Below are 13,242 nucleotides of genomic sequence, written 5' to 3' on the forward strand. Positions count from 1 at the left end.
TAATTGATTATAATTAGAACTTATGGTTCTAAAGAGATCTGAAAAACCTAAAGAATAATCTCTTTAAAGTGTGACACAGATAGATAGATAGATAGATAGATAGATAGATAGATAGATAGATAGATAGATAGATAGACTATATGGACAAAAGTATTGGGACACCCCTCCTAAATATTGAGTTCAGGTGTTTCAGCCACACCCATTGCTAACAGGCGTGTAAAATTAAGCTCATAGCCTTGCAGTCTCCATAGACAAACATTGGCAGTAGAATGGGTTGTACTGAAGAGCTCAGTGACTAAACATGGCACTGTCATAGGATGTCACCTCTGACACAAGTCAGTCTGTGAAGGTTTTGTCCTGCTAGATCTACCCCAGACAAATGTAAGTGCTATTATTGTGAAATAGTAGCATCTAGGAGCAACAACAGCTTAGACATGAAGCGGTAGACCATGCAAACTCAGAGAGCGGGGCCGGCGAGTGCTAAAGTGCACAATGCCCATCCTCTGTTGAATCACTCACTAACAAGTTCCAAACTGCCTCTGGAAGCAACATCAGCAAAAGAACTGCACGTTAGAAGCGTCACGAAATGGGTTTACATGGCCGAGCAGCTACATACAAGCCTAAGATTAAAGTGCACAATACTAAGCGTCGGATGGAGTGGTGTAAAGCATGCCGCCACTGGACTCTGGAGCAGTGGAAACATTCTGTGGAGTGACGAATCACGCTTCTCTATCTGACAGTCTGATGGATGAGTCTGGGTTTGGCGAATGCCAGTAGAACATTACCTGGCTGACTGCATTGTGCCAACTGTAAAGTTTGGTGGAGGAGGGATAACGCTATGGGGTTGTTTTTCAGGGGTTGGTCTAGGCCCCTTAGTTCCAGTGAAAGGAATCTTAATGCTTCAGCAGACCAAGACATTTTGGACATTTTGTATGCTTCCAACTTTGTGAGAAGAGCTTGGGGAAAGACCTTTTCTGTTCCAGCATGATTGAGCCCCAGTGCACAAAGCAAGGTCCATAAAGGCATGGCTGGGTGAGTTTGGTGTGGAAGAACTTGACTGGCCCTTACAGAGCTCTGACCTCAACCCCATCGAACACCTTTGGGATGAACTAGAACAGAGATTGTGAGCCAGGCCCTCTCATCCAACATCAGTGTCTGACCTCACAAATGATGAATGATGTACACATTTGACTCCAGTACATTCAACACAGCTTTGTATTTTGAGCACATATACTGCAAAGAAATTGGTGTAGAACTGAATGACAGTGTGCAGAAATATGGCTCCTACAAACCAAATTCAAAAGGCTGCAGAGGTCAAACATTAACCCCAGATCAGCGCTCTCACTCTGGGAAGATAAATACACCCTCTGTCCTGCCTCAGCCACGACGCTGTGTGTGTGTGTGTGTGTGTGTGTGTGTGTGTTTGTGTGCGTGCTGTGAAGGAGAAGGTGAGCGAAGTGTGTTTCGTTCAATCACTCGGACGTCTCCTGCCGTGTGAGGAAGTGAAGTCAGAGCCAGACAGAGAAGGAGAACGAGGACAAACGCAGGAGCAGCTGCTCAGTTGCACACTGTATTCAGCACAAAGTCTTTAAGACAGTGTGTTACAGCACAAGAGCTCCAAAATCCACAGAAAATCATCTCTGTAGGTCAGTTTATTAACTGAGAGAATACATGCATCCACTCCCTGGCCACTTTATCGGAAATTTTTCTTACAGTCAGAGACTGCAGCTCATCTGCTGATGCTCAGTTTATGTTGGTCATCCTCTAGTCCTTCTTCAGTGGTCAGTTTCTGACCACAGAGCTGCTCTTGTCTGGTTATTTTTGGGTGGTGGTCCACCCTTGGCCCCACAGTAACACTGATGTGTGTAAAAACTCCAGCGACACTGCTGTGTCCGATACACTCATACCAGTGTCACTATTTATTTATTATTTTCAACTATTTTTCTTATTTTATTTTATGCTATTACTTTTAGTTCAACTTCTGATATCATTGTTACTTTCATCTCTATGATTATTATTAATAGTTTTACAATATTTTTTTCACTTTTAGTGTTATTGTTTTTACTTCTACTACCACTATTATAAAATTATTTTACATCTGTTATTACTTTTACTTTTTTATCATTATTGTCCTTTTTTACTTCTATTTTTTACTTTTAGTTTTTTAGTTAAACCTCTTTTATTATATTATTTAAGTAGTTAGTTCTTTTTTTACTTGTACTATTACATCTATAATGCTATTTTACTTCTACTACTATCAATATAATACATTTTACTTTTACTTATTTTTTCTCTTTGACTTCTATTATTATTTTTATGTTGACTTCTACTATTATTTTAATACTGTGTGCTTCATAGTATTAAATTATTATTACTTTTAAATTCATAATTATTGTTATTGTCAATGTCGTTTTACTCATAGTATTATTTTTACTTTTAGTGTTTTGATGTTTTTACTTCTACTATTACTACTATAGTTCTATTTCCATCCACTATTAGTTTCACTTTTACTTTTTAATCATTACTGTCTTTATTTACTTCTGCTGTTATTTTTATTAGTTTATTAGTTTCACTTTTACTTTTTAGTCATTACTGTCTTTATTTACTTCTGCTGTTATTTTTATTAGTTTATTAGTTTCACTTTTACTTTTTAATCATTACTGTCTTTATTTACTTCTGCTGTTATTTTTAATTTAACTTCTACTATTATTATTTTAGTTTTTATTTATAGTATCATTTTAAATTATATTTTTTGAACTACTACTATTACAACTAAGTTGCTATTTTACTTTATAACAACAACAACAACCAAACAAAAACAAAAACAACAAAACAACAAGTTTTATTTAAAGTAACACTTTTACTTTAATTCTTTATTTAGTCTTATTTTAGTCATCATCACTATTATGATGATGATGATGATGATGATTATTATTATTATTATTATTATTATAGTTCTATTCATAGCATCACTTTGTCTTTAATTCTTTTTTACTAGTATTATTACTACTATGGTGCAATTTTACTTAAAATATTCTTCTTCTTCTTATAGTTTTATTTATAGTGTTTTTTTTTTACTTTAATTCCTTGTTTACTACTACTATAACTACTATGGTGCTATTTTACTTCTGTCATTACTTACTTTCTCTTCTGTTTTACTTTGTTTTTTACTATCCTTGTTACTTTTACGTCTTTCTAAGCGATTTTATTTTATTTTATTTTATTTTATTTTATTGCACCTTATGTGAGGTGAGCGAGCGCACGCTGAACGCGCGTGTGCGCGCGCCTGTATGGGAGCGCTTCACTTGCTTTCAGCCGGCGGCTGACGTCATCGCGCACGATTCCTTCCTCCCCGCCCCTTGAAGCGCCCAGGTGCATTGTGGGTATCGGAAGAAGATGGCTGCGCCCTTGCGGGAGTGCTGAGAATCGGTTCCTGTTCGGGGGAAAAACCGGAGAGTGTGTAAAACACACACACACACACATACAGACAGGCGCGCTCTCGCTCTCACTCACTCGCAGCACACACAGATCAGAAGCGGCATCGATAACAACAGCGGCGGGCGAGACGCGCGCGCATTCGAGCGCACCGTGCGCGCGAGGAGGAGGAAGATGAGGATGAGGAGGATGGTGGTGGTGGTGATGGGCCTGCATGCGAGCTCGTGCCCCTGACGAAGAGCTGTTGCTGTCACGAGTATTGCACGTTTTCAGCCCCTTCGCGAGCGCACGCACACATAGGAACACGCGCCCACGTTCCGCTGAAATCTGTCCGTCTGAAGAAGCTGCCTGCCTGCCGGAGCGGTCAGTCAGCGCGCGCAGCTCGGCCTCGCCGAGGTCCGTGACTTTTACTCTTACTGTCATTACTGTCACTGCAGCTGCTGCTGCTGCTACTGTTGTTAAATGCTGTATCTGAGTGTTTGTTGCAGTGCAGGAGTTGCAAGGCCTGTTCTGCTTGCATGTAATGCAGTGCAGTCACTGAAGTGTAAGGTTTTGCTAAGCTATGCTACTGCTGTATGTGGTCAGTCATAACATTAAAACCATCTCCTTGTCCATTTTATCAGCTCCACTGACCATATAGGAGCACTATAGTTCTACAGTTACAGACTGTAGTCCATCTGTTTCTCTGCATACTTTGTTACTCTGTCCTTTAATGGTCAGGACCCCCACAGAGCAGGTATTATTTGGGTGGTGGGTCAGCACTGTAGTGACACTTGTATGGTGGTGCTACGCTGGTGCTGGAGTTTTTAAACACTGTGTCTACTCACTGTCCACTCAATTAGACACTCCTACCTTGTTGGTCCACCTTGTAGATGTAAAGTCAGAGACGATAGCTCATCTGCTGCTGCACAGTTTGTGTTGGTCATCCTCTAGTCCTTCATCAGTGGTCACAGGATGCTGCCCACAGGACACTGTTGGCAGGATGTTTTTGGTTCTCAGTCCAGCAGTGACACTGAGGTGTTTAAGAACTCTAGCAGCACAGCTGTGTCTGATCGACTGGCACCAGCACAACACACACTAACACACCACCACCACGTCAGTGTCACTGCAGTGCTGACCCACCACCAAAATAATATCTGCTCTGTGGGGGTCCTGTGGTGGTTCTGACCTTTGAAGAACAGGGCAACAGTGTATGCAGAGAACCAGATGAACTACAGTCTGTAACTGTAGAACTACACAGTGCTTCTATATTTATGAGAAACACCCACCTTGCACTTCCACCCAGTGCCCACTTTATGAGGTCTGCTTACAGTTACAGACTGTAGCCCATCTGTTGCTGCACTGTTTTTTTCCTGCCCCTTTATACCCTGTTCATCAGTTTCTGATAAACCCAAATGTTATCTAACAACTGTTCCCGTGGTCTGAAACTGGTGAACAGACCACTCTGAGCTTCATTATTTAATTTAAACACCAGTTTGCTGTAGTAGATGGCTAAAACTGTAATAACGAAGATGTCCACGTATTTATGGATCTGACTGTATGTTATCGTTTCTAATGATGTTCAAACTGCTTCTTTTTATCCAGACTGTGTATGTACAAAGAATGGGTTTGATTAGATCACTGTAGGGACAGTTGTTTGGGAAAGGTGCACTGTTGGTCGGCACTGCATCTAAGAACCTGGATATTAAGAGGACAGCGGGCCACTGCTGGCCCTTTGACGGCAAAGCTGATGGCCCACTGGCTTTTTGCTCAGCTTTTTATGGGTGGCCCACTGGTGGTAAAGCAGGATATTAGACAAAATACTACTTTTAATTGCTTTAATTTCCACCTACAGTCCAAATTACTTACTTTTTCATTTTTTTTGTGTTATGCTTTGTAAATTAGTTTAGTAGATAATTTTAACCACAGTAACATCATTTTAGATTAGGCCAGTTTTATATTTCCTCTCAGTAGTTTGTAATATTTGCCTTGTTTATTTTCCAAAATAAAAGTCTGTGTGCATTTAAAATGTTTGAGGAGATCAAAAACTAGTTAGACGTTATATGCTGGACAGTAGTCTGGGTGGTCCGAGGGGGGACTAGCAGTGGCATACAGTCAGCAGGGTGCTGACCTTATCAAGCTGCTATCTGGGGAAGATTAGGTTCTGCACTTTAGACTGCATTGTGAGCACAGCTACCCGTCTGCTGATCTGAGTAAATGTATCAAGTGTCCAGGAATTTTACAGCACTGAGGTGGCAACACTAGTAGTGGTAGTAGTGTTGCTGGGGGTCACTGCTGGAATCAGAGTGGCCCACCGTCCAAAAATCTCCAGCCAAGAGTAGCTCTGTGGTCAGAAACTGACTATTGATGAACGGCTAGAGGACCGCTAACACAAACTCTGCGTTAAAATGTGGGCTACGATCTCTAAGGCCAAAGGGTTTCTAATAAAGTTGACAAGGACTGTAAACGCCCAGTTGGCAGTGGCTCTGTGTACAATCACGCACTTCATGTTGCTCCATCATGAGCTTCAATGGTAAGAAGCCACTCAAGCAAATCACTCTGGCCTGTTTGCTGCAGTGTTAGCATCTCTTCAGGCAGGTTAGCTCAGCTGGCCGTTGCTTTCAGACTGTTTACATTGACACAGAGTGTAAAAGATTAGTTTTATGAGGGAGCTCTTCAAGCTGCAGACTGAATTTGATGTGTTTATTCGGCGTAGATGAAAGTTGGCGCGTTTGCTTTGCTGCAGCTTTAGCATTTCAGCAGAGTAGCTTAGCTAGTTTTTGCTTTCGGGCTGTTTCCACCACTGGCTACATTAAAAACTGCTTATATGCTAAAAGACTGATATTTGAAATGTTTCTCACGTTTGACTTTTCAGCCCCTTTCAGTGCTGGTTTAAAGGTGCTGTTTAACTTGCTGTAGCTTTAGCTGATTAGTTTGATCAGGTCTCATAGAGCAGGACAGCACTCGAATGTGCAGGACCAAGATGAGGATTGGGAAAAACCAGGCTAGATTTACAGATCAGTGTATATACTAGGCACCAGATGTTCAAATATTAGCATATAGCATGACAGGAACTTGGGCTGGAGTTCTGATTAATTTCTGCTTTGAGCTAGAAGGCTGGACCCCCACCTCGACGAACAGATGTAGCTGGTGGTGGTAGGGTACAAGAACTTCATCACAAGAAGGTAGAGATGAAAATTTATAAAGCATTTAGCTTGGAAGGAGAAGCTTCAGGTCCTCCTCCCATCAGTCTTAAAGGCACAGTATCAAAAACAACCTGTTTAATGCTACTGAATTATGACTGTTTTTGGTTATTAAGCACACACAGATGTTAGAAGTGGACCTTGGGTTAGAGGATGAAATTGAAGAAAAATAGAGGATATGGGCTCTTTCAAACTCTTATGACTGCAGTGTCCCAAACTTTACTGTATGTTTGCACATCTGTTTTTGTGTCACTTTGCAGAAATTCTTATTTTAATGAAATGTTTAATCAGAATCCATAATTTCTGATGAAAATAAACACTCTGAGCTATACTGCATACATTATGTGATACAAAGAACATGATAATAAAATGTAATTATTATTATAATTATTATTATTTCTCATTTTTTGGATTTTAATTTTCACTTGTTAGATGGAGAAACAGGCTTGTAGACTTAACAAGTGCAGAGTGAAGGTTCAGATTTAACTAAGCTAACAGTGACAAATACATGGGAAAAAATGTTAATGTAGTGTAGGTCAAGATGCATCCAGAATTGCTTTATAAACGCATCTGGGCACCATATTGAAATTGAATCGAACAATGTGGTGCCTAGAGATTCCCATACCTACCGTAGCGTGTGTGTGTATCTATATCATATATATATATATAAACACACACACACACATACAACAGTTAGTTCCGGCCACGCAAGCTGATTGGTTGAGAAGCGTTCTAACCATGCTGTTATTTTGCCATAACAGCACGGTTTATTCACAAACACTGTATCACTCTGCTGAGACGCCGTTGCTAAGCAATGACTTTGACAGCTGTAGGAGACGCTCAGGCCTTTTTAACGTTTTTACTTCTTACTTTGTGCACGAACAGAAAATGGATACTTTTAAGATCACATTTGGCCGACAGCCGATTTAGTCAGACTCTGAAGACGAGATTACACAAAATTCTGAAACTGTCATCACCACTGAGCAAGCTTTTCAGTCAGCAGCTGTGATAGAAGAACACATAAATAACCTGGAATCAGCCAGAAATGAACCCAATACTATTCGCCAAACAAATGGGCTGTAAGATGCTTTACAAACTGGCTGGAACAAAACAACATTATTATTGATCTAGCAAAAATTGACAAAACTGAGCTAAACTTGATATTGTGGCAGTTTTATGGCTCAGTCAGATTTGGTCAGACTCTGAAGACGAGACTACACGTTTGGCGAATGGTATTTGGTTCATGTCTGGCTAATTCCAGGTTGTTTAGGTGTTCTATCACTATTTAGTGTAAGGAGCTGGAGAACGAACTGCAAGCTGTGCAGCGAGTGAGCGGAGTTCGTTACTCTGATATAGCAATAAGCTGCTTGTTAAGGATCTATAATTTGGCGGAAGGAACTGCTAACATTAAGACATATTAAATGGCATGTTCTCGGCCCAGTTTATTAATCTTTTAATTTATTTAACTGTTGTATAAAAGCAACAGATCACTTGAGGTTGTGATGTTATTTTGCGATAACACACTCCCTCTCGTGTTCTATTGCTTAAATATTACACACACAGAGACATATAGACACACATACACACGCACACTATAGTAGGTATGGGAATACACATATAGCTGCTGTTGGAACAAAAACTCGTATATCCAAAAAGGTAACAGGAGGAGGAAAAACAGCTTTTAATCGAAGTAAATGGATAAATCATTTTTTCCAGGTAATTTTGAACCATTTCTGTTGGTCTGTTCATCACTACATTTTGACACCTCAGAAAAGGCAGCTGGTCTTTTCAAATTATGTCAGAAACTGAAAAATGGCAAAATGGAGATACAAGGTTTAGTCCTGACAGCAGCGATATATATGTGTGCACTGTCTTTTCCCCTTTTCCTGCATTTCTAAGTGTAAGTCTTGTATGTGTTGTAGGAGTGTGATGAAAATGGACGCGGAGCTGCTTCACTCGCCCGTGGTGGGGCTATCTGAGGAAGAGGAGGCCGACATGAGCGACTGGAACCTTCCGCTGGCCTTCATGAAGAAAAGACACCTGGAAAAGATTGAGGGGTCCAAAGCGCTTGCACAGAGCTGGAGGATGAAGGACCGGGTAAGACAGAGAGAGAGTGAAAAGCTTGGTTGTTCACGTTTATCCTGGCTTAGTAGCGCACAGTGAGAGGCTGGGAGGAACAACACACTGCGCAGCTGAGTGGGTTTCTTGCTGTAGTGAACTGGTGACGTCCCCTTCTGGTCTGAGAGACTGCTGTCTGTCATGCAGTGCTGGGCGATGTGGATGTAATTCAGTATTGCAGTACGTTCTGAATCTGTCATAGTATCATAGTGTGACAGTTGAAAGTCTTGCTTGGGTTTGAGTACGGTTGTGTGCAAAAGTTTTGGCACCCCGGTTCAAATTCTGTGTGTTGTTGATTTTCCGAGTGAAAATAAGTGAACACATCCTCTACAGGGAAGAAACATCTGCGTGTTTTATCGACAATTACTGTTCATTTACTGAATTTTAACATATTGAGGAAAAATTTCCCGTGCAAAAGTTATGGCACATTTTTTTTCTTGTATATTTCATTTTTTCCAAAATGTTAAACTCAGCAAATAAATTGTGCATTACAGTTTGAAGGAAGATGCCACATTTAAGTGTTCTCAGTAGAGGATGCGCTTTCACTTAAAAACGTGTCATTTGGCTTTGACTGGCAGTGTAAAAACTTAAACAGCTGCATTGCAAAATCTACTTTAAACCCCTTCAGAACCCTCCATCGAGGATCTCTCATTTATCATCTTTCATTGAAACTGCCATAAAAGTGGCATCTGGGTGCAGCCTATCAGATTTAAAGTGGATAGGAATGGGGGAGGGGCTTATGCATTGCGGCGGTTCCTCACTCAAATGACTGGGCATTATTATAAATCAACTGCAAACTCGGGAGTGTGACTTTGGGGGTTTATTTTGTTAGAGGGAGGCATGGCAGGTGTTAAATATTTTTTTTGACATCTTTTATTTATCTGAGTCACACTAGTCCATGTAGTATCAAATTAGAGCTATATTAGATGCTTGTAATGCAAAATATATGTAAAATTGAATGAATAAAAATCATATTACCCCTGAAAATGTGGGCATTATTACGCCCCTACTGCGCATGCATGTAAGCAATGTGCATGGTGCCTGTAGTAATATATGAATATTAATATATGGTCACACTTTTAGACACTTAAATTGAATTGAATTTTGAATGTGATGATGTGTTTCTTGCACCGACTCATGTAATGATATGAAAAAAATAAAGTAATTGGCAACCAGGCCTATCTTAGCTAAATTGAGCTGGTTCAACTAACTTTTGTGTATTTATTGTGGCTCTGATATGTCTCTTTATTGGCGGATAATCAGAGTTCTATGACTTGGATTGGGGTCAGGGTCAGACAAACTTGTTTGTGACATCCTTATTTGTGTTTTTGTGGTATTTGCAGCCTTTCATTATCCATATTACTCCTAGTAGTTCTGTGTCCATAAAGTTGAGTACCTGTGCTGTTATCACCAGCTGCAGTCTCCTTATAATCTCTCTATTCATGAACAGATTGGTTGCTTACTTTGCTGTTTAACCTCTGTGCTGATTTCTCTGGGACTATTTGGTCTTTTCCTGTAAGAAAGCGAACCTTTAACCCACAAACACAGCTACTAAAAATGCCATGTCTGTTTCAAAACTCCCCAGTTTAGCAATACATGCATTCAGATGATTCAGATGATCATAATATTAAACTGTTCCATTCCAAAATGATGTGGTTGCATGTCTGGCTGTTAGAGTTCGCAAGACTGTGTTCTGTTTGTCATGTAAGTGTTTGTAAGACTGTGAAAAGGGTTTATTTCCCACATGCATCATCCAGAGCCACATTTAGCTGAGCAGTGAAAGTGTTCAGCTCCAGAGTGAATCTGTTTAGGCTGTTTCTTTGTGTTCAGAGCCGTCCCACAGGCTTCCAGTGGAACAGTAAATCTCAGTATAGAGACGTGGCTCAGATATGTAATGTGCTTGTCCTGCAGCCATGAAGCTTTTTGCTGTGCTGTAGAGTTCCTGCTTTCGTTTTGATAGAATTAGATACGGCACAGTAATAGCATAACATAGCTGACTGTCATGCATGCTACTGGTCAAAAGTTTGGAAACAGTTTTCAATAATAAACCAATTTGGTTGCAGGTAATTGTATAAGATTATTCTAAAATGTTACAACTTTACAGATTTCAGATGATTAGTACAACACCAGGAAACTGTAAATGGAGCTGTGAATGATTTAGGGCTGCTTGATTATGGCAAAAATCATAATCATGATAATTTTTGTGAGTATTAAGATCATGATTATTTTACAAGATTAATCATTGACTTCGAAACTTATTTGATTCATTTATTTTTTTTTCAGTTTTTGACATAATTTGAAAATGCCTGTGGCCCCTTACATTTTGTATAAATTTCATGTTTTCTGGATCAAAGGAAACAGCCAAAAATGGCCTGGAAAAAAGTCTCGTTCCATAGACTTACATTAAAAATAAAGTAGTTTTTTTCTTCTCCTGTAAAGTTATCATTTTGAAGGTACAAGGTTTCTTCTGACAACAGCGACATATAGACTTTTGCAGTTTCCAAAAGAATAGACAGCATTTTAGAATGAAACTCCTCAATGTATGTATTATTTATCATTTTATTCACTTCTCTGTGTACAGAATACATGAAATATTGAAGATGATTTTAAAAACATTTTTTTGGTAAATAGTTTGTAATATTTAAATCCACATTGTAGAAGATATCATTGGATATAAAATAAAAATTGTTGATGTTGATTCCAAACTTTTGAACAGTACCTTTTTTACTTCAGCCACAGATCTACACCGCTAGTGCAAACTGAGTTAACAATAGACCAGAAATCTGCATGAGTAACAACCTGAGAACTTGTTATGGAACCACCTTTTCAAGTATTATAATACAGTACTCTATAAAAAGGTCATCGCAGGAAAGTGGATAGAATAGGTTTGATAAATTTGGCTTGAAAGCTCTAATTTAATAAGCTGCCTCACTTGCTGTGAATATAGCACAATATACATTTAATCTGCATGTCAGATTGTTCTTTCTTAGTCCCACAACTGATTGTGGCAGACGTTTCACAAACGTTTAAGACCATATTTTTTAACATTTACTGTTGAAATGACCTTTGTGCTTGGAAAATGTAGCCATTATCATATTTGACAACAGACTAAAGGAGCCTCAGGTGCAGTATAGGTTACAGAATGGAAATAAATTAGCGAAGCTGAATCAGGAGACACAAAGTGCTGTACTTGTTCAAAATTGATCCATCCTGTCCTGTAGTATCTGACTTATAGCTCAGGTTAGATGAGTCTTTATCGCTTGTTTGAAACTTGCTGAACATTTCCTTCTCATAAAATATTCATGCTTTAAAGTGACTTTCTCTAAATAAGGGACGGTGGTGAAATCTTAATATCAACAAATGGTGCTTTCGTATTCGGCCTCTGGCATCAGACATGATGAAGAAAGGCCTCGTATTACAGGAAAGTTTCATAACCCGGCACGCTGAAGATTTGTTGGAATTAATTTCACAACGAGACCTGAATCTTTTTTTTTTCCCTTTTGTTTCACATTCTCAAGAAGGAATTTCAGCAGATTTCTCATGCAAATGGTGACAGCTTGCTGCGGAACGTTTATTAATGCTGCCACGTCTTTTATGATGCTGTTGTAACACTTTATTCCTTCCACACAAAAGCAGAGCGTTCAGGGAAAGTTCAGAGAGCTGTGGTGCCTGTCAGGGTGGCTGATGGTTGAAGCTTTTTAAATTGGAGAATGAGACAATCAAAAGGAATCAGAAATACCTCTAGACTTACAGACACAGTCTTGGGCTATGAATGAAAATACTTCATTTGTTATGTTATTTATTTTTATTTATTTATTTATTTATTAATATATTTATTCAGGAGTAATTTGTAGGGGATTGGGAGATCAGGAGGTAAGACATTTGTATAATTTCTCAAATTCCCCACATGTAGCCTGGATTTAAAGCTGTGCTGCTGCTATAATTACTGAGGGAGCTCCAAGTTCAGCAAATTGCAGCCCATTCACTTCACAGTTATTATAGTTAGACTGTAAAACTGCACACACTGCACATTCATACTGAATTACTGGATATAGAACCTCTTAAAAATGTCTTTAATATCATGAAAAATATACATTTTATGAGGTTGATCCAAATGTTAAGAGTGGAGTGATAAAAATGCATCCAACTGAATGATCATTACTCAAATACATTAGTATTTAATAGTGTATACGCTCTCATTTTTTGGTTAAAATAAATTCCTTGAACTATATATATATATATATATATATATATATATAGTCAAAGGTCAGAGATTTATTCCCTCATCGCCTGTTCGCTCCAGCGTGTTTCACTAAGGAGAATGAAACTGGTGGTTGTTGCTGCTCAACTACAGATATTTGTGTGTCTCCTGGTGCCTTTTCTACACTGTTGTAAATGATGTGCATCATGGGAAATCAACACTGTGCTGGCCTTCTCGCCTCTGTATGCTGTCAATGGCTGATTGTGTCAATGCTGCTCAATAAGTGAAGACATTGACCGCACAGTG

At 39.2% G+C, this 13,242-nt stretch overlaps 1 protein-coding gene across 7 annotated transcripts in view; it reads left to right on the forward strand.

Annotated features, from left to right (window-relative positions):
* Positions 1-3,378: 3,378 nt before the first annotated feature.
* Positions 3,379-13,242, forward strand: part of rptor (regulatory associated protein of MTOR, complex 1) — a 189,873-nt gene continuing 180,009 nt past the window's right edge. For 4 of the 7 annotated variants that reach the window (XM_036571374.1, XM_036571377.1, XM_036571376.1 and 1 more), the window contains exons 1-2: positions 3,379-3,831; positions 8,540-8,714. In XM_036571374.1, coding sequence (XP_036427267.1) covers positions 3,650-3,831; positions 8,540-8,714 — 357 coding nt within the window. In that variant the 5' untranslated portion in view covers positions 3,379-3,649. Of the gene's footprint in view, positions 3,832-5,669; positions 5,948-8,539; positions 8,715-13,242 lie in introns of those variants that run through there. The other 3 variants (XM_036571375.1, XM_036571380.1, XM_036571378.1) reach the window with 3 other exon arrangements.

The sequence above is a fragment of the Colossoma macropomum genome, unplaced genomic scaffold, assembly GCF_904425465.1.
Source record: "Colossoma macropomum unplaced genomic scaffold, Colossoma_macropomum, whole genome shotgun sequence".
Lineage (NCBI taxonomy): Eukaryota > Metazoa > Chordata > Actinopteri > Characiformes > Serrasalmidae > Colossoma > Colossoma macropomum.